Source organism: Lemur catta, chromosome 15 (assembly GCF_020740605.2).
Source record: "Lemur catta isolate mLemCat1 chromosome 15, mLemCat1.pri, whole genome shotgun sequence".
NCBI classification, from domain to species: Eukaryota; Metazoa; Chordata; class Mammalia; order Primates; family Lemuridae; genus Lemur; species Lemur catta.
In genome coordinates this window covers 23922953-23950117 of record NC_059142.1, presented here as the reverse complement: position 1 = coordinate 23950117, position 27165 = coordinate 23922953, and the positions used below count along the sequence as shown (strand labels likewise).

The following is a 27165-nucleotide window of genomic DNA, read 5'->3' as shown; positions in this document are numbered from 1 at the left end:
TCCCCGAGCCGGCGGACCCGCGGGCAAGCACTGCCAGAGCTGGACGACCTCCGGCCGGCTCCCGGGGAAGCGCCGCGGAGGAGCGGGGCCGCGGGCGAGCCCCTGGGACCGTCTGTGTCCGCGCGGGGGCGGCGCAGACCGGGCGCGTCGCGGGGGTCCCGGCAGGGCTGGCGGCCGGCGGTTCCCCGCACCCGGATCCCAGCGGCAGGGGGCCGGCGAGATGGTCGCGCGCGCCGTCCTGCTGCTGCGCGCCCTGCCGCTGCTGCTGTGCGGCCGCCTGGACGCGGGGCCCGCGGGGCGTGGAGGCCGGGAGCGGCGCGAGGAGGCGGAGGTACGGGGTCTGCCCCGGGCGGAGAGCGGTGCTTGAGACCCGCCAGAAGTTCGCGGTGGGGCCGCCGGGCCGTCCCCTCCGAGCGGACAATCTGCGTTACCCTCCCCCTGTCCTCCGTCTGCTTCACACTTGCGTACAAAGAGCCAGGGCAGTGTCCTCCCCGTGCCAGGGCTGGAAACACACGGGCACGCGGGTCCGCATTGATGGGCGGGGGCGGGCGACAGCGACAAGCACAGAAGGCAAGAGCTGAGAGAGGACCCCCATACCCCAGTTTGGCACGGAGCCATTGTCCCTCACCACCTGGACTGGGGAGACTTGACGTTGATTCGTCGGATGGCCCCGAACCATGTGGAAGCCCCCAGTCTGGTGTGGTGGAGTGGGTGCCGCTGCCGGCCGAGATGCGGGACAGCGCGCGGGCTCCCGGCCTCCGGCTGCCGCCGACCGGCTCGAGCAAGCCATTTAAACTGTTCAGGCTAGTTTCGTCGTCTGTAAAATGAGTAAGAATAGTATACTCTCAAAAGTTGCTTCTACGGAGTTTTATTAATATATAGGGCTTCAGGACTGAACTTGAGAAAAAGGGGCAGAGAGGGGGAGGTGAACCTTAAAGATTTCCCGTTTTATTTTCTTTCTTTGGACCCCGCTGCTTGCTATAGGTTGCACAAGGGGAACTCTTTGTGAGGTAGGGGTGGGAATTGATTTGGAGCATCTATTTTCTAGATTAAGGTGATCGTAATAACACAATAGCATCATTTCTTTCTTCCCCAGAGAAGCATCTCTGTTTGTGTTCTTAACTCTTCTCAAGAATAGTACTGGAGTCTCCAGTATTTTAAGGAAAAGGGATATGGATAAGTTTTAAATTATTGAGCCCAAGGCTCTGCTCTTCTAAGAGCTTCATTTTTGCCCTAAAACTGCCAGTTGAGAGTTTCTCAGTATCCTGCCTACTCCCCTCCCCAAAAAGGAGCAAGCTGAATTTGGGGAAGCTACAGAATGGGGAGAGGCCTCTCTGAATCAGCCAGCTCCCCTCACTGCTCTGCAATATCTGGAAGTGACCCTGCTTCAACAAAGGAATCCTCTCTCCAACTCCTTCAGCTCCTCCCCTTCCAAGCACCGTCTCTTGCTCTGTGCTCTCTGCTTTTGCACATTCAGGGAATCACTTTGTTCCTCTGAATTTAGACTCTTACAACATCAAGCACAGAGTCCTTGCAGTCCCAGGAGAAGGCTTCTGTCTACCAAGCCAAGTCTTGTTAAGGGTCCCACCCCACCTCCCCCCACCCAAGTTCAGGTCCCAGGCAATCCTTGGCAAGGGAACAGAGGCAGTATCTTTGCTGCCCATGCCTGTGGTGGCCCCAGATGGAGAGAATTTCATCCTGGGGTATGCTTGGGAAACTTAATCTCAAGCAGATTGAATCTCTTTCAGTCTATTTAACATAAATTTAGGGAAGGGAATTTTTAACTTAGAGAACAAAAAATAATTTAAAAGCATAAAAATTATGGAAATGTGTAAAAGATATGTATGTGTCTCTTACGTCTATGCATGTACAAACATATGTATGTATGCAGTTGGAGTGTGAGTCTGTGTCTGTGTATATATGTTTTTCTATGTATGATTACTTACATGGGCTTCAGTGCCAGACAGACCTGAATGCAAACCACGGATAAGTCGTCTAACTTCTATGAACCTCAGTTTCCTTCTCTGTACAATGAGGATTAATAATGCCTATTTCACAAGATTGTGTGGTTTCATTGAGATCATCTATGTAAAATGCTTAGCACAGTGCCTAGTTGCCCAATACATAGAAAGTAGTCTATAAAAGGAGGTTGCTCTCAGTGTTGTTTTTGATGTTATTGTTATCTTTATCATTATCTTAAGAGAACAGAGCTTTAAAGTCCTAGCTTGGAGACTAGTTCTCCACAACGATAACATAGGACAAAATAGGCAAGAAACTATTTTCAGCATTGGACAACAGATTCCAAAGAGACAATGTTGCAGTTACTATGGCTACATTACAAATTACCCCAAAGCTTAGTAAAATAAAACAACCATTTATTAAGGTCACAGATATTGTGGATTGAAATTTCAAATAGGACACATCAGGGCAGCTTGTCTTCACTGTGCAGAGCCTGGGGCCGGATCCTCTGAAGGCTGTTTACTCGCATATCTAGCAGTTGATGCTGGCTGTCAGCTGGGGGCCTCAGTTCTCTACCCAGGGCCTATCCATGTGGTCTCTCTGTGTGGGCTAGTTTGGGCTTCCTCACAACGTGGCAACTAGGTCCCAAGGATAAGTGTTCTTAGAGAGAGAGAGAGAGAAAGGAGAGGGAGAGAGAGAGAGAGAGAGAGAGATGGGTCCTTTTTATTACTTAGACTTGGAATTTGCAGAGCATCACTTGGAGTGGCTGTACTCCATTGGCTAGAACAGTCACGAGCCCCTACGCAGGTTCAAGGAGAGGGAACACATACTCCACAATTGGTGGAAGGAGTGTTGAAGTCACATTGTAAGAAAAGCATGGTAATGGGAGATACCATTGTGGTCATTTAGGGAAATACAACCATCCACAGAAGGGAAACCCACAAAGTGAGCCCTCTGATTACCCCAGCTGTTTGCTCATGGACATTCCCTGACTGCAGTGCAGGGGGCTAGACCCCACACAGAGCACAGCAGTCCTGCTGATCTGAGGTGGCAAAGGTCAGAGTTCAGGGGTGTTGAAGCAGCTGGAATCTGTGGAGCGGTATATCACAGAGGAGGGAGCTACACTGAAGGGGGTTCCCGTAAGTCTGTATGGGGGTTCACTGAGAACTGTGCTGGCTCATCTAGGGCGAGACTGTGCAAGGTTTACCAGAGAACAGCTGCTATGTGACTGAGAACAGAAAAAAGGTTCTAAAAGTGGAGCAGTTCTGGAAGACGTTGGTAGTCTGGGCCAGCCAAAATGGGAAAAACTCTTTAACACCTGGGCATCCATCTGAAACCCCAGGATGCCGTGTTTGGCAGTAAGGACCATGAAGTAGAGTAAGACCTACTCTAACAAAGCTTGGAAGTGGGTAAACATAAAATACTTCTTCCCTTGTCATAATTTCCTTAAAAGACAACTGACTGCTTAAAGCAAAACAATAATGCTTACACATCTGTGAATTGACATGTCAGGTGTGAAGTAGGAAATGGGATGTGTCAAGTGGGAAGTTAAGTGCTCTAGTATTGGTACAACTTTAACTCTAAGTGGGCTAAGATAGGTTAAGGATGCACTCAGATAGATTAAGGGAGTCACAGAAACAAAAATGAAAAAACTGAAAATCAAGCCTTGACAAGATCTGTAGACTAATTTCTGTGTTTATATATTTGCATATCCTGCACATTCCATATAAATGAAATCATTATAATATGTGGTCTTTGGCAACTGGATAGTTGGAGATTTTAGTACCCCTCTCCCAATAGAACAAGTAGACCAAAAAAATCAGTAATGATATAGAAGGCTAAAATACTTGAACAACAATGTCAACCTTCTTGACTTAATTGATATTGACAGAAAACTACACTTGAGAACTGCAGAGTACACATTCTTTTCAAGTGCAAGTGAATCATTTACCAAGATAGCCCATAATGCAGGGCCATAAAATAGTCTCAATATATTACAAAAATTGAAATCTTGCAGATTATGTTCTTTTACCAAAACAGAACTAAATTAGAAATTGTAACAATAAGACATCTAGTGCCTCTAGTCCCAGCTACTCGGGAGGCTGAGGCAGGAGGATCACTTGAACCCAGGAGTTTGAGGTTACCGTGAGCTATGATCATGCCACTGCACTCTAGCCTGGGCGACAGAGCAAGACCCTGTCTCTAAAAAGAGATTAAAAATAAATAAATAAATAAATGTTGATAGTAGTAAAGAAGAAAGGGTTTAGGTCAATGATCTAAGCTTTCACTTTAAGAAGGTAGAAAAAGAACCTATTAAACCAAAAGGGCATAGATGGAAAAAAATAATAAAAGCAGGTTGTGTGATTAGGCTAGTCCCTTTTCTTTTCTGGGCTGCACTTTTCTCCTCTGTAAAATCGGAGGCTAAATTTTTTAAATGACTTCAGAAATTCTCTCTAATTCTAACATTGTTTGTCATTAGTGTGTTTATATGCCTGTGCCCTTATGTGTGTGTGTACATGTGTACATATCATCTGCCTGTGTGTCCATGTCTGTCTGTCTGGATGTATCAGTGTTCCCATGTCTCTGTGTGTATCCCTGTCCCCTGTGTGCATGGCTCTCTGTTTGCTGTGTGCACACAAAATAATAAAGCTGAGGGCTTTCCAGAGTAGGCTTTGTGGGGGAGGAGACTTACTGCTTACAAGTTGCATTATGAACAAGTTCATTGTTTGCCCACTTAGCAAAACTAGAGCTGCTCCCAACACTAGTGAGTAGGAAGAACATCCACTGCTGAGTTGCAAGATTGAAAGTTAGCAAATGACATCATTGCCCTGGCCCCCTCCTCATTCCCAGACAGGCCCTGTCCTGTGCTTGAGTGACACAGACCTTTTCAAGGGTTCTATCTACCATTTGCTTTGCTTGGACCTTCTTTACAACAACCAAGCAGCAGTTCCAGCATGTGGCTTCCACTTGGTGGTCTATCCATATCTGCACAGTAACTTCTAATGTGCCAGTACAACAAGGAGCTGGATAGTCTGTTTCTCCAGGGAGACATTGGAGCTTCTGTGGATTATCTACCCGCAGATGCAGTGTCTGTTTCTCATACCCCAGAGCCGTTCATTTGACTTTTTGTGAGTCATAACCCCAGAAGTCTGGGTGTAGAAGCCATTCCCAAGAGCTCAGCTTAGTGACTCATGAGCACAGAGTGAATAGAAGTGCAGAAGAGAATCTGAAGGATCCCAGAGGACCACAAGTTGGTGGAAAAGCATTTGTCAGGCCAATTGGAAAATGAAAAAAAATCTAGCAAGACCTGGGTCATGGAAGCATGAACCTAGATAGCAGGGAGAGACAGATGGACAACTTCTCCCTAAACCCAGCCTCGGTCAGGGCATTATTTTGTGCCCTAAACTTAGTGCCACAGGCCTAGTAAGAACCATGAATCCATACAATATGGTTATTTGGCATTAGAAAAAGAGTACAAGATGGGGTCCAGATGAAGACTGGCCCACTAATGTCTTCTGCCTTCCTTAAGGACAGAAATGAAAGAAGGAACAGGAATTACAGCAAGAGGTTATCTCAGTTACACCCAGACAGGACTTTGTGAATACAAGACTAGGGTCGGGGAAAGAAGGAGAGGAGAAGGGGAGTCAGACAGGAGGGAAGGGGAAGCCTTTGCCCAAAATAAGGGAGAGGAGCTGAGCTGATTCCACCACGCTGAGGCCTTCAGTAGCCCCCAGGAGCCAGGTGGTGAAAGCAAAGCATTCTGGAAGCAGATGTTTGTCTTTGCAAAGGAATATGCCTCAGTCCTGTTGAATACCTGTCACTTGTCAGATGATCTGTTTAGGGTCGGATGGTAGATGTGATCCCAGCCTCTATGTGAAAGCCAGAGTCCAGTGTCTGAGCAACTTCTTCCCTCTGCTCTGCCCCTGGACCTTCCTGCGGAGAAGACGGGAGACACCCAGCTAGAAACACTCAGTTACCTTTTTCGTAGTTTAGAGCCAGCTCTTCAGTGGAGACGGCAGCTTGGCCCCTGCTCCTGCAGTTTTAAAGCCTCTGGGACACTTGTTTAAATGTGCAATAAAACATCCTGGAGTAGATGTCAGAGGATTCAGATTGAAGTATTGGTTCTGTCACATACTAAGACACTTGAGGAAAACACTGCACTCTCCTGAGATTTAATTTCCTCATTTTCAAAAATGGGAATAACAACACCTGTCCTATCTACATTCTTGCAAGGTGATAGTGAGGTTCAAAGAAGGTATAATACCTTTAGAAGCTCTGCAATTGTTAAGGGCTTATTGTGCTCCTGATTACCAGGAAATATTTTTATGTACAGAACATGTCGAGGCAGAATGCCAGCTATCATGTCTTGCATCTTGTCTTGCATAATAATGCTAAAGAGGTACTTGAATAAGCACAAATCTCACAGAGTCACTATGGAAAGACTAAACTCACAGTGAAACATAATATGAGATGGACTATTTCACAGGTAAAGCAACATGGTCTCTGCAAGACTTTGCCATTTTGCAATTTTTTAATTCTTGGTTTTGTTTCTGCTGCTGAAATTCTTCGATGTGGAGGATGTCTAGGAAGGCGAGTCCTGGACTCAACTACCAAAGGTCCATTCCAGCAATAAACCTCTGTGACTATAGAGGTAAAAATAACATTTTAAATGGGACAACTGTCAAAAAGCTTTCCCAAAGCATCTTCTTATTGGATTTTCGTGATGCTCCTATGAGAAAAGTAAGCCAGTATTCTTTCCCCCGTTTTATACTTTGGGGCACAGAGAGGTTAAGTAACTTTGTCGTAGTATACACAGCTAGTCAGTTGCAGAAACAGGACTAGAATAATAAATAGAGCTGGGATATATATTAGAGCTCTAATCCAGTCTCCTCATTTAACAGAAAAGGAAACCGAGGCCCAGAGAAGCACAGTCTTGCCCAAGGACACGAGGTTAGCAGCAGCACCAGAAATAAAACTCAAGGCTCTCGGTTCAGTCCTCTTGCCCTGCTAGTCCAGTGACTCAGAGATCTTGACTCAGGTCTCAGATTCATTTTGCTACACCACGTCACTAGTCTTGCTCTTCTCAGAAATGGCCAATATTTTCCCTTCCCTCGGGCACTCAAATGGGCCGGGCTCTACACACCCTCCCAGGGCAAGTCAGGACCCATGCAGGACTAGAACCCCTGCACGGGGCTGTGATCCACATGGCTGGCTGGGTCCGGGGAGAACCATTTTCATTTTACCCAGACACCACAGCCACTCCCAAGGACTTTCAGAGGTGACTTCCCAGAAAAGTGGCCCCAGCCCTAACCAAGTGGGTGAGGCATGTTGGCACAAGATTTTAGGCCAGAGTGGGGTGAGTCACCTAAGGGGCACAGTCCTCCAGCTTCCTCTCCACTCAGCTCAAGCCTTGGGCTCCCCAGGAGAGAGGATGGGTGCAGGACGGGGAAGAGAGAAAACCTGGTGCCTGAACTTCAAGGCAGGGAAGAGCAGGCTGGGCGCGGCTTCTGTGAAGTGGGTCAGGGAGGACCCCAGGTGGAGCTCAGAGAACACTGGACAAGGCCCCAGGAAAATGGAAGCCTAGAACGGAAATGACTCCATTTGGGGGTTAGTGGTCCAGCTGGGGTGAGAACTGGAGCTGTGCTTCCCAGTCCTGCATCTTCTCCTGGGATCCCTTTGCCAGGCTGCCACCCCTCCACCCTCACTGCACACCTCTGCTCTTTCTCCCATGCAGAGTGGGGCATTTCTCGTACCTTTGCAGGGGGAAACTGAGGCATGGCAAATGGACTCACAGAAGAGATTAGGGACAGCTCAGTGAGGAGAGGGCGTCTCAACCCTGCCACCTCCTCACCCAGAGATGTGGACCCGCTGAACAGAACTTTAGAGCACTCAGCACTGACAGCGTTAAGGGACCCCTTTCTGTATGTAATTTAAAATTGTTTGAATATACGCATAGTAAGCGTAAAATAAGTATAAGGGAGTCCACAAATCCTGATAATCCCTATTATAATACCTAAGTGCTTTTACGGAAATATAAAACGTCAAGTTCCTTCTTTTTCTCACTCTTTTTGTGGCTCTGCTTGGCTGGTGTTCTGGGCACGTGCTCATTCTGCTTGCTAGGAATTCAGCTCCGCCTTGCAAACTCCAGAGTCCCAGAGCTGAGTCAAGAAGAAAGGCCCAGGACTTCCCCTCTGAGGGACCCCTGAGAAAGGCTCCCACCCCTCATTCTGCCCTGCACTCGCCTTGCCTGCCAGAGCACCAGGCACAGCAGGCCAGCCAGGAAACAGGAGACTCCGCCAGCCGATTTCCCCTCCCTCCTGCTCTGTGCAGGGCTTCATAGTTCCAGAACTCCAGCCAACTCCCTGATAACTCCCTGATAAGGGTTGGGCGGGTTTGTGGAAAGAGGCACGAGGGAGTGCCAGCCATGCTGACCTGCAACCTCGTCTCTCCCAAGTCTCTTGTCCAGCAAAATTGCCTCTAAAGAGACGTTAATTCCTTGGCTACCTTTAGAAAGCCCTCTGTCCATCCTTATCAGGGGAAAGGGAGGAGGCACCTCGTGGAGGTGAGGCAAGGCCGAGATAGAAGCACCTAAATTGAGAACAGAGATGTCACTGCCTTGTTCAAAGCAGTTCCCATTTTACAGATGGGTTGCATTTCAAAAGTCTGTTGTTAATTTTTTATCGAAGGTAAATCAACTAGATCGACTGTTTATTGAGCATTTTCTATGTACCAGGCACTATGCTAGATGTGCGTGGCTTTATTTATTAACAACCCTGAGAATCCTGTGAAGTTAATCTTATTCTCATATTGTAGGTAAAGAAATGGAAGCTCAGAGAGGTTGAGTAATTGGTCCCCAGCCACCCAGCATAGTCAGGGTTGGGAACAGATTCTCAATCCCAAGCGGAGTGGCTATTCCATGATGCTGCACTATTTTGAGCAGTTAATAGTTTTCCAGATTAAGCCATTAGAACCCCTTTAATCTGTTATGCATCCAAAAATAGTGTGCATTTGCAAAGGGAAAAAAAGAAAACGATGGTGCTGAAATGCTAATAAATTAATGCAGAAAAACAATACAGTGAACTTGGAAAGGCTTCTGTTGTCTAGAATGAGTGTTCCTTATGAAAAGTGACTTTACTGAGAAGAGGATGCAGAAGTCGCTGAAGACACATGTAGGTAAAATCCACAAAGAGGGGGCTGGGTGCTTGCAAAGACTTCAGAGCTTGCTGATCCTGGCTCCTCGTGTCTAGTTTCATTCCTGACTTGTGCCTTTTCCCTGAGGTAGGAGCTATGATTGGAATAATTTTGAGTTAAGAAATACAACGAAGAGGCTGGGCGTGGTGGCTCATGCCTATAATCCTAGCACTCTGGGAGGCCAAGGCAGGAGGATCACTTGAGCTCAGGAGTTCAAGACCAGCCTGAGCAAGAGCGAGACCCCATCTCTACTAAAAATAGAAAAAATTAGCCAGGGTTGGTGGCACGTACCTGTAGTCCCAGCTAGTCCCTGCCTCAGGAGGCTGAGGCAGGAGGATTGCTTGAGCCCAGGACTTTCAGGTTGCTGTGAGCTAGGCTGATGTCATGGCACGCTAGCCCAGATGACAGAGTGAGACTGTCTCAAAAAAAAAAGAAGAAAGAAATACAACAAAGAAAAGTGGGGGTAAGAGGACAAGGAATGCAGAAAATTATTTCTGTGTAGGAGGGCTAAAAGTAAGAGACTGTGTATGTCTGTATAAGAATTAAGTAGCTGAGGTGACATTCTTTTTTTATTCAAGGTGACATTTATATGACTTTATCAGTGAGAAGGGCAAGCACGGAGCCAAGTGCATCCTCTCCCCCAAGGGCAGGACTGGTGATAGGTGAGGAAACTGAGCCACACACTTCTCTCCACTGGCCTCAAAGAACTTGGTCACTGGGAGAGCAGCTTCCAGGTGTGCAAGGGCAGGCCAGGAGTCAAAGGCATTTGGACTGTGGGATGTTCTCTAATTACAATAATTTCCCCAGATGATGTCATCCAGGTCCACGGCTTTACATTATCTACATGCTGAAAGATTCTGGCTGCTTCTCTGAGCTCTAGGATGATACAGCCAGTGCCACTTGGACATCACCATGTTACTCCTATTCCCACTGGCCCCCATCTGTTCCTCCGTTGGGTTTTCTCGTACAGTAAATGGTACAACCTTCCAAGCCAAACACTTAGGAGCTATCCTAGATTCCTTTCTCTCATTCCCTACAATTAATCCATCAGCAAGATTAAAATAAGCCTGCACTTCTTACCCCAGCTGCCAGCCTTGCCTCTCTCTCTCTGACTCCATCGCATGCGCTGCTTCTTCACACTTCACCCTGTGCCCCAGCCTTCCTACTGTTCCTTAAACACGTCAGCCTCACTCCTAGCTCAGGGCTCTTGCATTTGCTGTTCCCCCTGCCTGGAATGCCCTTTCCCACCCCATTGCATGGCTAGCTTCTCATTCTTTAGGACTCAGATCAAATATCAGCTTCTTGGAGAGTCCTTCCCGGGCCTCCTGATGTAAAGTTTTCCTAAATTATTCTCAATTATATCACTTGGTTTCTTTTCTACACCGCACCAATTTATCTCCTTTATTTGCTTGTTACCTCTGTTTTTATTGTCTGTCTCTGTCCACTAGTATATAATAATCTCCTTTAGGTAAGTCTCATTTACCACTGCACCTAGCAGGGTACCCAGTACATTGTATGAACCAACGAATGAATGAATGAAAGAAGGAAGTTGCAAGTTTCTAATTCTAAACACATCTTTATTTCTAATTCTAAAATACATCTTTAGAGAGTCAAGTTGTTCATACCAATTATAAGATTGATGGTAAGTATATTGTTCATAGGGACTTAAATATATCTGCATTTTGAGGGAGGAGGATTGTTTAGGAAAAAGTCAGATAATTCCCAACCAAGGCATAGCAGAGCCAGCATCTGATCAGCTCCTAATCAATACCAGAAGATAGTCTAGGAGCTTAGTTGTTTCAGGAATAAATTTGATGCCTATGAATAGTGTATATGCGTATAACATATAATGGCTACTGTGTATGGAGTCCCTGCTATGTGACAGGCACTGTGTTAAGTGCTTTTTAAGCACTATTACGATTAGTCCTTACACACACACATACACACACAAACCCTGTAAGGTAAATACTAGTATTAAGCCATTTTACAATTGAGAAAACTGTAGTTTAAGGAAGTATCTTGGCTGGGCAGGGTGGCTCACACGTGTAATCCTAGCACTCTGGGAGACCAAGGCGGGTGGATTGTTTGAGGTCAGGCAGTCAAGATCAGCCTGAGCAAGAGCGAGACACCATCTTTACTAAAAATAGAGAAATTAGCCGGGCATGGTGGTACGCACCTGTAGTCCCAGCTACTCGGGAGGCTGAGGCAGGAGGATTGCTTGAGCCCAGGAGTTTGAGGTTGCTATGAGCTAGACTGATGCCACAGCACTCACCTGGGCAATAGAGCAAGACTCTGTCTCAAAAAAAAAAAAAAAAAAAAAGAAGAAGAAGAAGATATATCTTGCTAGCTGAAATTTAAACCTAGGTGGGCCTGACTTTACAGCCTGCAGCTGTACTGTCCAGCAGGCCTGGCTAGATTTCTAACAGTGCCACGAGATATGCAGGGTAGGTACTGCTGGCCCAGTTTTAGAGATAATGAAGCTAAAGTTCAGAAATATTGAGTGACTTGCCTGAGATCATCCAGCTAGTCAGTGGTGGCCTGGATTTGAGTCCAGGTCCTTTTTTTTTTGGAGACAGAGTCTTGTTCTGTTGCCCGGGCTAGAGTGCTGTGGTGTCAGACTCGCTCACAACAACCTCAAACTCCTGGGCTTAAGCAATCCTTCTGCCTCAGCCTCCCAAGTAGCTGGGACTACAGGCATGTGCCACCATGCCTGGCTAATTTTTTCTATATATTTTTAGTTATCCAGATAATTTCTTTCTATTTTTTAGTAGAGACAGGGTGTCACTCTTGCTCAGGCTGGTCTTGAACTCCTGAGCTCAAACAATCCTCCCGCCTCGGCCTCCCAGAGTGCTAGGATTACAGGCGTGAGCCACTGCGCCCGGCCCAGGTCCTTTTGACTTTAATCCCAGGATTCTTTCTGCTATAGTTTATGGATCCTCTTGAGACAAGAGGGGGAGGTTGGGCAAAATGTATGTGCCATGGGCCTTGGAGACCAAAGGAGGGCAAAGGATGCTGCATGGCAGGAAAAGCTGACAGTCCTCTCTCCCCCAGGCATTCCTGGAGAAGTATGGATACCTCAGTGAACAGGGCCCCAAAGCTCCCACCTCCACTCGATTCAGCAATGCCATCAGGTAGGATGGAGAGAGGTGGAGGCCTGGGAGAGCGGGGGTGGCAAAGCTCCAACCATTTCCTCCCTCCGCCTGGAAGGCTGGCCAACCAAGCCCCAGGGAGGCCAGCCTCCCTGCCCTCACCCCTACCACGCACGCTCCCTTTGTGGTCCTTTATCTCAATTCCTCCTGACAGGGAGTTTCAGTGGGTGTCCCAGCTACCTGTCAGCGGTGTGCTGGACCGCGCCACCCTGCGCCAGATGACTCGTCCCCGCTGTGGGGTTGCAGACACTGACAGTCATGTGGCCTGGACTGAGAGGATCAGTGCCCTGTTTGCTGGACGCCGGGCCAAAATGAGGCGTAAGAAACGCTTTGCAAAGCAAGGTGAGCACTGTTCAAATCCAGCTAGGCTGAGTGAGATTCCCCAACGTCCTAAAACCCATGGCTAGAAAAATGGGTCAGCCAGGACTGGGCTTTGTCAGGAACCTCTCTTCCCCAGGGCAGGGGAGGAGTGGGTGAATAGGACCTCTTGAATTGAGAACCATGATTGTAAATACAGACATTTAAATCAGAATGATACCCATGTTAATGAATTTTCATTCAGCGTACAAGTGTTTTCCAGAGCAAACCCTGTGAAGCCCACTTAATTCCTTGATCAATTTTTAATGCAGAACAGTTGATATTTTACCGAAGTTATTTTCATCAGAATCAGTTCTTTCTCGTAACAGTTATTCAACAAAGATGTGTTCCATCGATCAGTTTTATTTTGTCCCAAGCACATTTTCAACAGCTTTATTGAGACATATTTTACGTATCATACAATTTACCCATTTAAAGTATGCGATTCAGTGGTTTTTAGAATATTCACAGAATTGTGCAACCATTACCACAATCTAATTCTAGAACATTTAATCACCCCCAAAAGAAACCCCATACTCATTACAGTCACTTCCCATTCTCTCCTCCCTGACCCCTGGCAGCCACTAATATGCTTTCTGTCCTGCACGGATTTGCCTGTTCTGAACATTTCATCATCGCGCATTTTGCACACTGCAACTTCTGCTGTCATGGTCTTCCTTCTGTAGCTTTGTTTTGTTTCTTCCTCTTTCTCCTCCTCCTCTTCTTGCCAAATCCAATATTTCAGGGTTAAATGGTACAGATCTAAGGTTTATAAAGATTTGATGCTTCTGTCAATTTTTCACAAATAACACGTTTTACTCTATGTAATTTTAGCAACATGATTGCTTTTACTAAGTCTAATTTTCTCTGATCAATTTTTATGGTTTGCAAGATTGCTAGCAAGATAGGGTTTTCCAGTCAGGTTTGCATCTATAATTAATTTTACTGTAAGCACTTTGGGTCGTTGCCACTTTTAATTTGTGTTAACTACTTTTACCGATAATACTCATTATAAACAGGACAGAAGTTTGTTTTCATTTCCCAGCTAATCCATAAGGGAATTGTGGGCAGTTCCCCTTGGTGTTTGCCAATCCAATTCCACTTTGTGTACACATCTAGTCACTCTGAGTCCCCAGTACTGCCAGTTGACATTCCTGGTAAAGCAAGGAGTCAGGAATGGGATCCCAGCTCTGGGGTCAAGATGTCCCTGGTCTCCACATGTTCTGTGTCCCCCTGTGTTTCTGGGCAACAAAGGGGAGGAGTGAAGTAGAAGAGAGGAGAGGTGTGAGCTCAGGAGGTGCTGGTGAAACAGAGAGAGCAGCATCCCTACAGCCAGAAGCCCTGGGTTCAAGTCTCAGCTGTGTCACCTGGGCCATGTCACTTTGCTTGCTGAGGCTCCATTCCCTCATCCAAGACACAGGCCCTTTCGTGCTGTAAAACAGAGATGGTCCCCGATTACCAAGTAGAAGGGGCTCGTTGTGAGGACACAGAGGAGGTGGAGCCAGCCCCAGAAACAGTCTTGGCAACTGCACTTGGGACCTGAACTCCGGGATGCTTCCTTCGGGCTGCATCTCACCTTCCCGTGGGCCTAATGGAGTCTGTTTGTCACCATACAATTTGTAGCATCCCTTTTAGGCAGAGGTTAGTGTTACTTGGTTGCTAGATAACATACAAGAGGCCCAGCTAAATTTGAATTGCAGATGAACAGCAAATAATTTTTAAAAGCTGTTTGAAACCTTATCTGGCAACTTCATTTCAGAGAACTGCTCCTCTCTGTGCCCGCAGGTCTAATTTTTAATCCCTCCTTTCCCTTCACAGAGCGGTGGGTGTGGGGGGCACGGCGGGTGGCAAAGGAAGGAGAAGGGAACGGATATTTTCTGAGCACCCACTACATGCCCGGCAGCCTCACGTTGCTATCTCATTTGAGCCTCACACCTTACCGCAAGGTAAGTTTTATCAACTGCATTTTGCAAGTGAGGAAACTGATGAGGCTTCGAGAGATTCTATAATTTGTTGTGTAAGTTTGTAAGTGGAGGTACCGGGATTCCAACCCATGTTCTTCCCACAGTATCAGTGGCCTGCTGGAAGTCAGAACTCCAGGGTCCTTCTCACTCCTTTTTCTTCCCTCTTCATCTTTGGATCTTGGAGCAAGGGGAAGAGGGTGCGGTGCCAGGTGATACTGGTACCTGAGAATCACCAGGAAAACCAGCCCTGCCTGGGCAGGAGTTTGGGATGGGGCCCGAAGGGGCCAGCCTTCTCCAGGGGAGCAAGTCTGGAGCAAGACAGGGAGAGGGCTCCAGCTGCTGGCCCCCGGCCAGTTCCTTCCCTCCTGGCAGGCACACCGCCATCCCCCTTCCCTGCACCCCTCCCAAGGAAAACAGTCATTTTCTCTCAATTCTTATTCCTAGTCGTCCTCTCTATCCTTCCCCCAAACACACACACACACACACACACACACACACACAGAGTTTCACAGAGGATTTTTATTCTGAGACCTGGCACCTTCACTGGCTATGTAGAATGAGAAAATTGCCCACCCTCCTGCTCTCCTGTGGAGTGAGGGGTCCCCTAGCTGCTAAGAGGCAGAAGGGGCCATGTCACACTATGCTCAAGGATTAAAGGTTTGTGAGGGGACAGAGGGAGCCTGGGAGTCCGTCACCCACAGCAGGGTGTGAAAGAGCCCAGTGCCAGCCGGTCTGGTGCCGGTGACAACAAACTGTGTGGCTGGCAGCAATGTTATTGGTACATGAAGAACCCTCCTCACCTCTGGACCCCAGCCCCTCCCTCCCCCTTCTGTGCCTCCTCCCTTCCTTAGAATCATTCCCTCTCCCCTCCCTGAGGGTTGGTCACTGGCCGGGAGGCAGCGGTTGGGTGGCTGCCAGGCCAAACAGGCCCAGGGAGGCAGCATTGCCTTGAATGGAGCTTGGCTCAGGGATGGGAGAAGGGACATACCCCGCCCCCACGTCTGTGGGTGGGGAGGGGCAGGGAGTCCAGCTCCCCTGCTAAGACCCTCCCTTCCATCTGGAGAGTCTCAGCTCCTGCTTGGACCCAAAGGAGCAATGCTCAGGTGGATTTATCAGCCTGGAGAGGAGCAAATGTGCCTGCCCACCTCTGGGGTAATGGAAAGGGAGCAGGGTTAGACGTCGGCTACTCCCTTCCCCTGGGTCCTAGCTACCCTGCACCTAGAAGCCCTCCACTCGAGGTCACAGTCTCCGCCCCTGAGTTTGCTGGGCTCAGAAATAGCCTGTGAGAACCCTGCGATCTGGACCTCCTAGCCACCCCGCTCCTGGGTGCGTGTTGAACTGCAGATGGACCCAGACTCAGCTGACCCGGGGCTGTGGCAAGAGGCCAGAGTCTCAGCCCTCAGGGAGGAATTGCAGTTTGGGGCAAAGGGAGAGAAACCCTTAACTAAGCAGAGAAGGAAAAATTTCTCTCAGTCAGTGACAAAACACACCCTTTGTTCTTATTTTTTTCACCTCAGAGCTCTCCGGAGTCCCTGAGGAAGCGAGGAGGAAAGCAAGGGGGCAGGAAAGGACTGCACATAAACGGGTCTTGTGGCTGTTGGCCAGGGGCAGGCCCAAGACACTGGAAAGGGCAGCGTGAAGCCTCCGGGAGGTGGCAGGAGGGTGTGAGACATGGCATGGGGCGGTCACAGCTGTGGCCTCTGTGGCCCCACCTCTCCTCTGCCATGACGCTGTAGGCAGGGGCTGGGATTTGCCGGCAGCAGGAGGCACAGAGCTGTTTGCAGGCTCAGCCCAGGCTGCGGGGAGGAGGAGACCCCAGACCAGGTTCAGACAGACTCCTTCAGGTTGGGGGCTTTTCCTGGGCGGAGGCTGCATCCCCTCCAGCAGGCTGGGACCTCCCCAGCCCCAGGCACTGCACTGGGGACTCTCTGGAGTAAGGAGGGTCCTCTCTGTCTGAGGGCTCTCCCCAGCAGGGCAGTATCTGCCCAGTCAGGTGGGGGGCTGCCCACGGCAAAGGCTGTGTCTTCCCATCACATCAGGGGCTCCCTTGGGGAGGACCTACCTCCCCATCACACGGGGTCCGTGGGGACCACACTCAGGCTCTGCAGCAGGTGTGACTGGCTTGGCCTTTCTGGGTGACAGGCAACAAATGGTACAAGCAGCACCTGTCCTACCGCCTGGTGAACTGGCCTGAGAGCCTTCCCGAGCCAGCGGTCCGGGGGGCCGTGCGTGCCGCCTTCCAGCTGTGGAGCAACGTCTCGGCGCTGGAGTTCTGGGAGGCCCCAGCCACTGGCCCTGCTGACATCCGCCTCACCTTCTTCCAAGGGGACCACAACGATGGGCTGAGCAACGCCTTCGATGGCCCAGGTGCTGACACAAAGCCTCTCTCCACATGGCAGGAGGGGACCCCAACTAGGAGAGACAGTTTGGGGTGGTGGTGAGGCGTTCACTCTCCCTGTGGCCTTGGTCAAGCCACATCCCCTGCAAAGAACCCCTGGTCTCCTCGTCATAAAATGGGAATGTGGTCCCCGCCCTGTTAGGTGCCCCCCCCCCCCCCAGCAACTACCACAGTCACTGCCACAGGGCAAGAAGCACCTACCCCTGACAGCCACAGAGGTGCTTCATATACCCACACCACAGGCAGTTCTGTCTGTCCCCAACCTGAGGCTTCTGGCTGCAATTTAAACTGCTCTGTTCCCAGCTGCCCAATGCTGGCCTTCAGAACCTGAATATGGGCTATTTGCTCATTTTCTCTCTCCTAATGATTAGCCCCTTCAAGGGTGGGGACTGATGCCCTTGTGTGGCTGGGAATGTGGGCCCCACCTCCCTGGCACCCTCCTGCAAGCCCGTCTACAGCACAGTCCACTTCCAGGCCCTGAGTTAGGACCGGGAGAATCTAAGCTTTGCAAGAATCCACACGTAGCACACAGACGTGCTTACATGTAACTCACTTCGCCCATGATATCTATATGAGATGGTTACATCCGGACCTAGGCAGAGCCTGGTAGCTAAGACAGCACTGTGCTGGGTGTCAGGACATTAGGCTCCTCCAGCAGCTCTCTGATTTGGGACAGATGCTTTGTCTTTTTGAGGTCAGGTCTTCTCCCCTCTGATACCTACCCATCTGTCTCCCAGAGAGAGCTGAAGGGAATGGACAGTGCAGAAAACAGCTCGAGGCACAAGTGTTCCTCCTAACACGGCTGACTCTCCATGCCCCGGGGGGCTCTCCCTAAATGCCAGCCTCCCCCGACCTTTGTCAGTCCCCGCTGGCCTGGGCTCCAAGAAGGCAAAGCTGGAGGAACCTTCAACAAGCTTCCAGGCCAACATTATTACTGTGCAGTTTGCTGACCCCTCTGTCGCAGTCACCTGGCCCTAGGGAAATGAGCTGTGAAGGGTGGGGCCCTGGAAACTGCATATCCAGTAAGCTCCATCTGGGGCACACTAAAAGCTTGAGAACCACTGATCCCGCCCAGCTCCCTCTGTTCACACGATTACAAGCAGCAAGGTAGAGGCCCGCAGAGGAGCCCCGGCAGAGGAGAGCAAGAACATAAGAATATACACTTTTATTAAAGAAAATATACATACATAAAAGTGCACCATATCGTAAGTTTACAGTTTGATGAACTGTCGTACACTGAACATATCCCAGCATCCAGATCAAGAAACAGAAGAGAAGGTCCCATCATGCCCACTTCTAGGGGTGACCACTATACCTATTCCTAGATTTTTTTGAAAACAATTCTTATGTAGCATTTGTAAGGCACTGTTCTAAGCGTTATTTGTAATAGATGTAAATACACATACACAGATTTATTCTTCAGAACACCCGTGGAAGGAAAAGCTCATTATCATCATTGCCATGTTCAAATCAAGAAGAAGCTAAGACACAGAGAGGTTAAGCTACCTGCCCAAAGTCACACAGCTAGTAAATGGTAAAATAGGATTGGAACCCAGGCAGCTTGGCCCCACTCTGTGCATTCACGCCCCGTCGCCTACTCATCTGCTCACTTCTGCACACTTCAGCTTCTTTCTGCCAGACTTAACTAGGAGGGAAATTATGCAGCGGAAAAGAGTCACACACAGCCCACAGGCATTTGCGCTGGGCCCTGGGTACTTGGGGGCGTCGCGGGCCGTGGCTCCCCTGACCCTCTGCGCCGCCTGCAGGGGGCGCCCTGGCGCACGCCTTCCTGCCCCGCCGCGGCGAAGCGCACTTCGACCGCGACGAGCGCTGGTCCCTGAGCCGCCGTCGCGGGCGCAACCTGTTCGTGGTGCTGGCGCACGAGATCGGCCACACGCTCGGCCTCCCGCACTCGCCGGCGCCGCGCGCGCTCATGGCGCCCTACTACAAGCGGCTGGGCCGCGACGCGCTGCTCAGCTGGGACGACGTGCTGGCCGTGCAGAGCCTGTATGGTGAGCCCCCAGCCCTGCGCGCCGCCCGTCCCCGGACGCCGCACTCCCATCAGATAGGGTCTCCCGTCCCAGGCGCAGGGATCCGGCCTCCCTGTCGCCGGCCCCGCCCAAGCCTAGAGCCCCGGGCTCCCCTCAAATCTCAAAACGTCGGGCTGCTGCTCCGCCCAGTCTGCGGCCCCCACTTCTCCATTAATCCCAACCGATTCCTGTGCACAGACACCCCCACTCGCGATCCAGTTACTGGATTCCTGCCCAGCCCCCTGCCGTGGCAGCTCCCCTCACATCATACCCCGGCCCCGTCACTCGGACCCCATCCTCGGGCGCACCTCTTCCCCCATGGCGAAGCCCAAAGTCCTCGTTCCTGCCCCCAGCCCCACTAGATCTTCCCTAACCTTTCCCTCAAGGTGACACTGGTGCCCCTGCCCCCAAGCCCGTGCCTCTTGCCTGGTGCTGGACTCAGACGAGATCTTCTCCCCCAGGCCAGACCAGGCCAGAGGAATAGGCCAGTGCCACTGTCCTGGTACCTGCCTCAGCCAGGCTGTCTCCCTCAGAGTGCCATGGGCAGAGCCCGCAGGCCTAGGTTCAAGTCACCTTCCATCCCTGATTAGTAGTTGGTCTTAAGCAAAGTATTTTCCCTCGGAGGGCCCTCAGTTTTACTTATTGTGGAAAGGGGTAGTAATTGAGGCCCTGCCTACCTCACAGAGCTGTTTTTCTAGTGGGTGTGTATGTGCTTTGCAGCCTGAGAAACCTATACAATGTTCTAGTGAAGGCTGCTGTCTCATGAATATCTACCAGGGGCCAGGCACTTAATATACTCACAACACACCCATGAAGTACGTCTCTTTGTCCGCAGATCAAGAGAATGGGGCTCAGAGAGGTTAGGTAACTTGCCCAAGGTCACACAGCTAGGAAGTTGCAGACTGGGATTTGGGAGCTGGTGCCAAATTCTAAGCTTGTTGGACTCTCCCCACTCCTCTCATAAGTGAAGGACAGTGATATATAATAATTATTATAATTGCTGTAGTTATCACAACCTGGGTTCCTGAACTCTGCCCTCATGCCACCTGTGTTGCCCAGGACTCAGGGAAGAGGACCCCCTGGCCTTCTTAGTTCCAAGCCCTTGCCTGGTCCCCCCACTCCTATTTCACCTCTGTAGTCCCTCTTCCTCAGGATGTTGGGTAGGGGAGAAGATTCCTGAGTTTAGTTCCATGGTTAACACCAACAACAAGGGACAACTCTTAGCCCCCCACTCCCACGCGCCTTCCCTGCCGCTCATGTTAGATAGTCGTGAAAAGAACCAAGGGGATGTCTTGAGTGCACAACTTACCCCCCACCATATGTTCTGTCCCTTCTCCCCTTCCCCATAAAGGGAAGCCTCTTGGGCGCTCGGTGGCCATCCAGCTCCCAGGAAAGCTGTTCACTGACTTTGAGGCCTGGGACCCCCACAGCCCCCAGGGCAGGCGCCCTGAAACCCGGGGCCCTAAATACTGCCACTCTTCCTTCGATGCCATCACTGTAGGTAAGATGGTCCCACCTATGCTTTGCTTCTTCCCTTCCTCCCTACATCTCCCGGGATCTCCAGAGCTGGACTATAAAGTCGGGGGATGGATTATAAAATCCAGAAATCCAAGCCACAAACACGCTGCAAGGTAGCAAGCCCACACCGAGCAAAACACTGCTTTGTCCTGCCTACTATCCCCTCTACCCTAACTGTGCATGCCATGTCCTATGCTTGCCAGTTTAGGAACCAGGGTTCTAGGATAGCACCTTCCCTGCAAAGCTGGCAGGAGGCTGACAGTCATTCCTGAACTCTCTCTTGTCTCTGGGCAGACGGGCAACAGCGACTGTACATTTTTAAAGGGAGCTACTTCTGGGAGGTGGCAGCCGATGGCAACGTCTCGGAGCCTCACCCACTACAGGAGAGGTGGGTCGGGCTGCCCCCCAACATTGAGGCGGCCGCAGTGTCACTGGAGGATGGAGATTTCTACTTCTTCAAAGGTACCAGCCCTGGGGAAGCTGGGAAAATTGAGGCCTAGAGAGGGGATGCGTCCTGCCCAACCTCAAAAGAGGAAGAGAGGGAAGGAGTCTCACACCGTGAGCGAGTCCATGGTGGAGTCTCTACTGCAATTCAAACCTGTGACCTCAGGGAAGACTCTACCAGAAGACACCTTTCAATGATGAAGCGGGGAGCAGCAGGTGTCAAGGTCATCCCTGGGAGAGTTTCAGAGAAGAGTCTAGAGGGATCAGAGGACTGCTCTTAAGCTCTGCAATTCAGCAGAAAAGAGCCAGATCTTCCTTGCAATCCTGGCTGTGTGAGATGGGGCATGTCACTTAACTTTTGGAGAGAGCATTTCTTGTATGGGAAAAAATAACACTTCAGGTTTGTTGGGGAAGGAGGATTAAAAGAGAATAATGACTGAAGAGTGGGCACTATATTACTAGATACATGGCAATACTTCAGGAAGCAGTATTCATTTGTTCATTCGTTCAACCAATATTGAGTGCCTTCTGTGCACTAGACACGGTAGGTGGTGTTGGGGACACAGCAGTGAACAAAACAAAATCCCTGTCCTCATGGAATTAGTGGTAGTGATGGTAATGAAGAAAGCTCACCCAGGGAGAGGGCCCTGTCCCCAGCCTGGGATAGGCTCTTTCAGTGCAATCTGCCCTCTGTTGACACCTGCTGGAAGTCTAGACCATAACAGTCCCTCCCCTGCGACCTTCCTACTGTTTATAATTAATAGTATAATCCATTTTGAAAGTCATGAACACAAACAACTGTGGATTCCAACTGGAGGAGGAGAGGAGGCATGGGGGGCAGGGGTGGGGTGGAGGGCCAGGGGGTGAGCGCCTCTAGCTCACCCTGGCTCTCCCAATGCCCCACAGGGAGCCGATGCTGGAGGTTCCGGGGCCCCAAGCCGGTGTGGGGTTTCCCACAGCTGTGCCGGGCAGGGGGCCTGCCCCGCCATCCCGACGCGGCCCTCTTCTTCCCTCCTCTGCGCCGCCTCATCCTCTTCAAGGGTCCCCACTACTACGTGCTGGCCCGAGGGGGACTGCAGGTGGAGCCCTACTACCCTCGCAGTCTGCAGGACTGGGGGGGTGTCCCCGAGGAGGTCAGCGGTGCCTTGCCAAGGCCTGATGGCTCCATCATCTTCTTCAGAGATGACCGCTACTGGCACCTTGACCAGACCAAACTGCGGGTGACCACCTCAGGCCGCTGGGCCACTGAGCTGCCCTGGATGGGCTGCTGGCATGCCAACTCAGGGGGTGCCCTGTTCTAAAGGCACTTCCCCACCTGATGAACTGTTGGTGCCCTCAGAGCCAACTGGTTTCCCCTGCCCCAGGGGCAGAACCTGTCTTGGAAGCCTCTGAGCCTCCCTGCAGAAGACCGGGCAGCAAAGCTTCCACTAGGAACTTCATCTGTCTTTGATCCCCACCACATAGAGGTGAGGGTGGGATCCACTCCAGGAGAAGCAAAAAAGGGCCCCGGACCCCTCAGCCCTTTCCTCCAAGGACTTCTTTCCTCCCCAAGCCTTGGGGATTTTGTTTCTTCTGCTAAAGGTACAGTGTATTCAAGAGGCAACAGCACAGCACTGGATCCAACCAGAGGGATGCAAAACTCGACAGAGAGGTTGGAGACTATTTTGCAAGACTGTCCCCCTCTATGCAGGGCCTTCTGACTCTGTTCTTGGAACCCTGTGTCATATTTAATGAGGAAGCTTGGATGGGGGTGAGGGCATGGGGTCTGCAACCTCAGAGACCCTTTGTGGGGTCAGGACTCAGCAGGGGGGAGACTGATGCAGGCCTGCTGGGCCCTGGCTTTTTGTCTGGGGCTGGAATAAAGAGGCACCTCCAGCTGGTGGCCTAGTGGCGGGAAGCAGCCTTCCTTGGAACAGTCCTTCCATCCTTTCCAACAAGAGTAGGTGGGCACGGATGTGGGAGAGGCCAGGGCCATGCTCTTCCACCCAAGCCAGGGCCAGCCAGCTGGGCGTGTGGGGTTGTGGTGTAGAGAGGGGGCGTGCCACTCCTCAAAAAGCAAAATGTCCTTGCCTCCCCCCCCCCGGCCCCCCAGGCCAGATGGAGAACGACCTGCAGCAGGGGGAGGTCCGGGGGCTTCCCTGGGGGTGGGCAGTGCTGCGGGGGGCGGGGGGCAATGCTGCCGGCGCTGGGCATGCAGCCTCCACAACTGCCGGCCCTGCAGGTTGCGGGAGGCCTTGTGCTCACAATGGCCCCACTCACCAGGCCACACACGCAGCATTCCCCGAAGCTCCTGCTGTCTGGCCAAGAATAGCTGGGATTCCTGGAGAAGGAAGCAGCTCCCCAGCCGCCGCCTCTTCTGCCTCAGCCAGTCCCAGCATTTATTTCAGCATCTGGTTCTCCAGTCCCACCCCCACCCCACCCCTTCCCTCCACACCTGCCAATGCCTCATCTGCAGACACAGTGACCTCAGCAAGCCAGGGCTTCCCGGGGACGGGAGAATGGCAAGGGCTCAGCCCTCAGTTCCTCAGGGGCATTCCTGGGCCCACGCCTTCATTTTCTTCTCTGTGCAGTGGGGAGAATGGCCTTCGACTGCCCTTGGATGCGAGTGCTCCTACGGTTCTGGGGAGACGAGGGAGAAGGCCCCCTGCCTGCCCTTTTCCCTCTGGCTTGAACCCCAGGAGGGTCCCATCTTCATCACCCCCACTTGAAGCCACCTTGCCGCCACTTCAAGGCACTGACACTGATTAGAGGCTTAATTGAATGATTTCAGGGAAAGGGAGCAAGTTTCTTAGAGGGATGAGGGAACCCCGAGGTCATTTTCTCTAGGCGATGCCCCTGCCCACGGGGCCAGAAGGACCTGAAGTACCCAAGAGAGGAAGGTGAGGCCGGGGGTGGGGAGAACGAGTCAGTTCCGGGCCGGTGCTGGTTCTGCCTGGGGCGGGAGCCCGCAGCGGGCGCTGTTAGAGCCGCGGGGCCCTAGGTTATGCTGGGCTCTGCACTGGGGGGCCGCCAGATGGCAGGTGGGAACCCCGCATCATCGACAGTGGGCCTTGTTGTCTGAAGGGGGCTCTCCGGCTGGCGGCTCCGAGACGGGGCAGTTCCGTGGACTGTGCCGGAGAGGGCCCGTGTCAGGGAGTCCGGGGTCAGGCGAGGATGGAGGGCACAGAGGCTGAGAGTGGGGGCCCCCAGGAGCCCCCAGCGGCCCCCGCCTTACCCAGATCCGGGTGATCCAGAACGCAGTGCGCCACGTAGGCCGGGTGGCTGTGCAGGGTCCCGCATTTCTTGCAAAAAAGGATCTCGCAGCGCGCACAGCACCCTGTGCGCGGCGGTCGCCGCCGCGTCTCCAGCACGCACGGCTCCTCCGGGAGGCTCCGCTTCCTGCGGGCGGGGACCCGAGCGCTCAGTCTCCGGTGCCGTCCCTCCTCCCTGCGGCGCCGGCGCCCGGCCCGTCGCGTCCCGGCCCGGGGGCGCGCGTTCACCTGTCGGCCGGCGCCCCCAGGCCGCCCAGCAGCGCGAACGGGCTGAGCCAGCCCCAGAAGCCGCTGTCCGCGCGGCGCAGCAGCGCCACCTGCTGGGTGCTGGGCTCCTGGCGCAGCGGGCAGTAGCTCACGCGGCGCGGCTCGCGGCCCTCGCCCCCCTCCGCCTCCGCGCCCAGCTCCGGGTCCCCCGCCGCGCTCTCCTGCGGCGGCCTCTCCTCGTCCTCGTCCTCGTCCTCGTCCTCCGCCTCCTCCTCCGCTTCCTCCTGCTCCGCCTCCCTGGCCCCGGGCTCCTCCAGGTCCTTCTTCCACAAGGGGGCCTTCACACCTGCGGGCAGGCAGGAGGTCAGGGCGGTCCTGCTGTCCCCCACAGCCCGACCCCTCAAAAAGGCAGGTGCCTGAAGGACGGCGTGTGCGAGACGCACCGGGCCAGCGGGACTCCGTGAGGGGCTCCGAGAGTGCAGGGGGGGCTGGCCGGCTGCTCCCGATCTCCCTCCCGGGCTTCTGCGCTGCCCGGCTGAGGATTCGGGCACGTCACCTCGCTCCTGTCAAGCCTCATTCCCTCATCTCCAACGTGGGGGAAAGTGGTGCCTATCCCAGGGATCGTGAGGCTGACACCAGATCGTGTCTGTGTACATCGCCCAGCCCCGGGCTTGGCGAGCGGGAAGCAGTCGACAAAAGGTAGAGGAGGACGGCCAACCCCGAGGGAATGATGGGTCGTCCCCACCTTCCTTCCAGCTGGCTCTAGGCCAGGTACCCGGTCTCGGTGTAGACTGTCAATAAACATTAATTGAACGGATGGTCATTTTAATAGATGGTTGTTAGGGTATTTTATTTTCTGAATGGAATTTCCTTCCTCGAAGTGGGTCTTGCCTTAAGGAAGCCCAGCGTCACTAGTGGCGGGTGGGCGTGCAGCGCCTCCGTGTGATTAGAAAAGATGCCCCTTATGGGCGGCTAAGTAGAAAAAGGCCCGTTTATCCGCAGACCAATTGGGAAAAGGCTGCCTTTGGGGTGAACCAATTAGGAAGAAGAGCCTCTTCCGCCATCCAGGCTTGACCCCAAGTGCCAGGTGGATTTCAGCCACCACTGTCCCCTCTTGCTGGTGCCTTTGTTCAGGACACAGACTCCACAACTCCATGCAGTAGCTCTGGCAGAAAGTTCCTGGGCTGACATGGAAACTAAGCTGGCCTCCTTTGGGAGCTGTCCGCCACCCATTCAGCACCCGGCTCCACGTGCCCTGCTGTCTGCCCCATCGGAATAGCTAGATTTGTAATGGAAAGAGGAGGGAGGAGGGCAGGGAAGACACAACACGTGGAGTTTGCTCTGGAAACGTCAAGAAAGTTTTCTATTGGTCCCTGTCCATCCTGTTTAAAGAGGTTGAGAGCAAAACAGAACGATAGTAATTGGCATCCTAGCCCGTGTAGTTTGAGCACCAACTGCATGCAATCACCGTGCCCAACTCTCTTTATACTTCGTGTCCCTTAATCTTCACAGCCCTCTCGGGTAGGTGATGAGGTGGGCAATAGAGATGCCTCTGAATTTGATCCAGAACATTTGAAACCTTTAAAGAGAAGTTTCAAAGAATCTGGTTCCTAGCATTGCTCAGGATGGAGAATCAGCGTCCATTGCACTTTTATTTAGGCAAACACAATAAGGAACCTTCTGGTTGTGAAAGGCCAGGCCTAGTACATAGCTAGAAAGGGGTTCCCGGGACATTTCAGCAGGAGTGGGAGGAGGAAAAGGGACTTTGAGTGCTGAACTATGGAGTTTGGACTTTGTCCCTTAGCACTGGGGAGCTACTGAACATTCTGATGGAGCGACATGTTCAGAGCTGTGTTTTAGGATGTTCCCTCTGACAAGACAGAGGGAGCCCTACTTAGGAGTCATTACAGTCCAGGACAGAGAAGACAGAGGTCTGAGCAGGAGTAGGTGGAGACGAGGGAGAGGGCTGTAGCTACATGGGTGGGTAACTGAGAGAAGGCTTGACTGCATGGTGATAGGCTGTTCGTCCAAGCTAGGGTCAAGAGGCCCTGTCCTCCACCCCGCCCCCAGCCCCACTCACCGTGCTTATCCATTCTCACCAAGGCTGTGCTGCCTGCTCCCCCTGATCAGGGACTGGGATGTGAGGGGGCCCCCTGAACCCATAGAACTTGGTCTGGGCTCTGGGGCCTCTATTGGATCACAAGGGGTGGGGCTAGAACCTCACCTGCCCACAGGGCTCTGCCCAGGAATGGCTTCCTTTTCCAGGGCCTCCAGAAGCACTGGAAACCCTGGTGTCTTCTAGTTCCCTCCTGGAAAGATGTTAAAGGGGAGCAGAGGGAGGCTTTGGCCCCCAGTAGACTGGGTTCAAATCTCAGCTCTACCACATAAATATAAAGTTATCTGACCTTCAACATGTTACTTCTCTGGCCTTCAGTCTCTTCATCTGTAGGTGAAAGATAGTGGTATAGTACCAGACATTCCCTAGCCCACAGAAAGCACTCAAAGCACTGTGTTTAGTTGTATCATTATACCGTATGTCTTCTGTTCTATCCCTATCCTTCCTTACCCCATAATCCCCACCCTCCTATTTTCAGCTCATTGCCTTAGCTCCAATGAACAAAAGGGAATGGTGCCAAGTCCAGCAGGAAGCAGGGGTCAGGCAAGAGGCAGGTGTAGCTCCTGGATATTGTACATGTG

General features: G+C 51.8%; 2 protein-coding genes across 2 annotated transcripts; one reads left to right on the top strand and one right to left on the bottom strand.

The window, feature by feature from the left end:
• On the top strand, positions 1 to 22910 carry MMP28 (matrix metallopeptidase 28). The gene is made up of 8 exons (XM_045525509.1): positions 1 to 331; positions 12202 to 12281; positions 12454 to 12641; positions 16763 to 16987; positions 18785 to 19030; positions 20400 to 20549; positions 20861 to 21028; positions 21917 to 22910. Exons 1-8 carry the CDS (start codon positions 221 to 223, stop codon positions 22309 to 22311), a joined length of 1563 nt encoding a protein of 520 aa, XP_045381465.1. The 5' UTR covers positions 1 to 220; the 3' UTR covers positions 22312 to 22910.
• A 1243-nt stretch (positions 22911 to 24153) lies between these two features.
• C15H17orf50 (chromosome 15 C17orf50 homolog) lies at positions 24154 to 26561 on the bottom strand. Its single transcript, XM_045526995.1, has 3 exons — positions 26549 to 26561; positions 24490 to 24814; positions 24154 to 24388 (listed from the first exon to the last, which is right to left on the bottom strand). Exons 1-3 carry the CDS (start codon positions 26559 to 26561, stop codon positions 24154 to 24156), a joined length of 573 nt encoding a protein of 190 aa, XP_045382951.1.
• Positions 26562 to 27165: the final 604 nt, after the last annotated feature.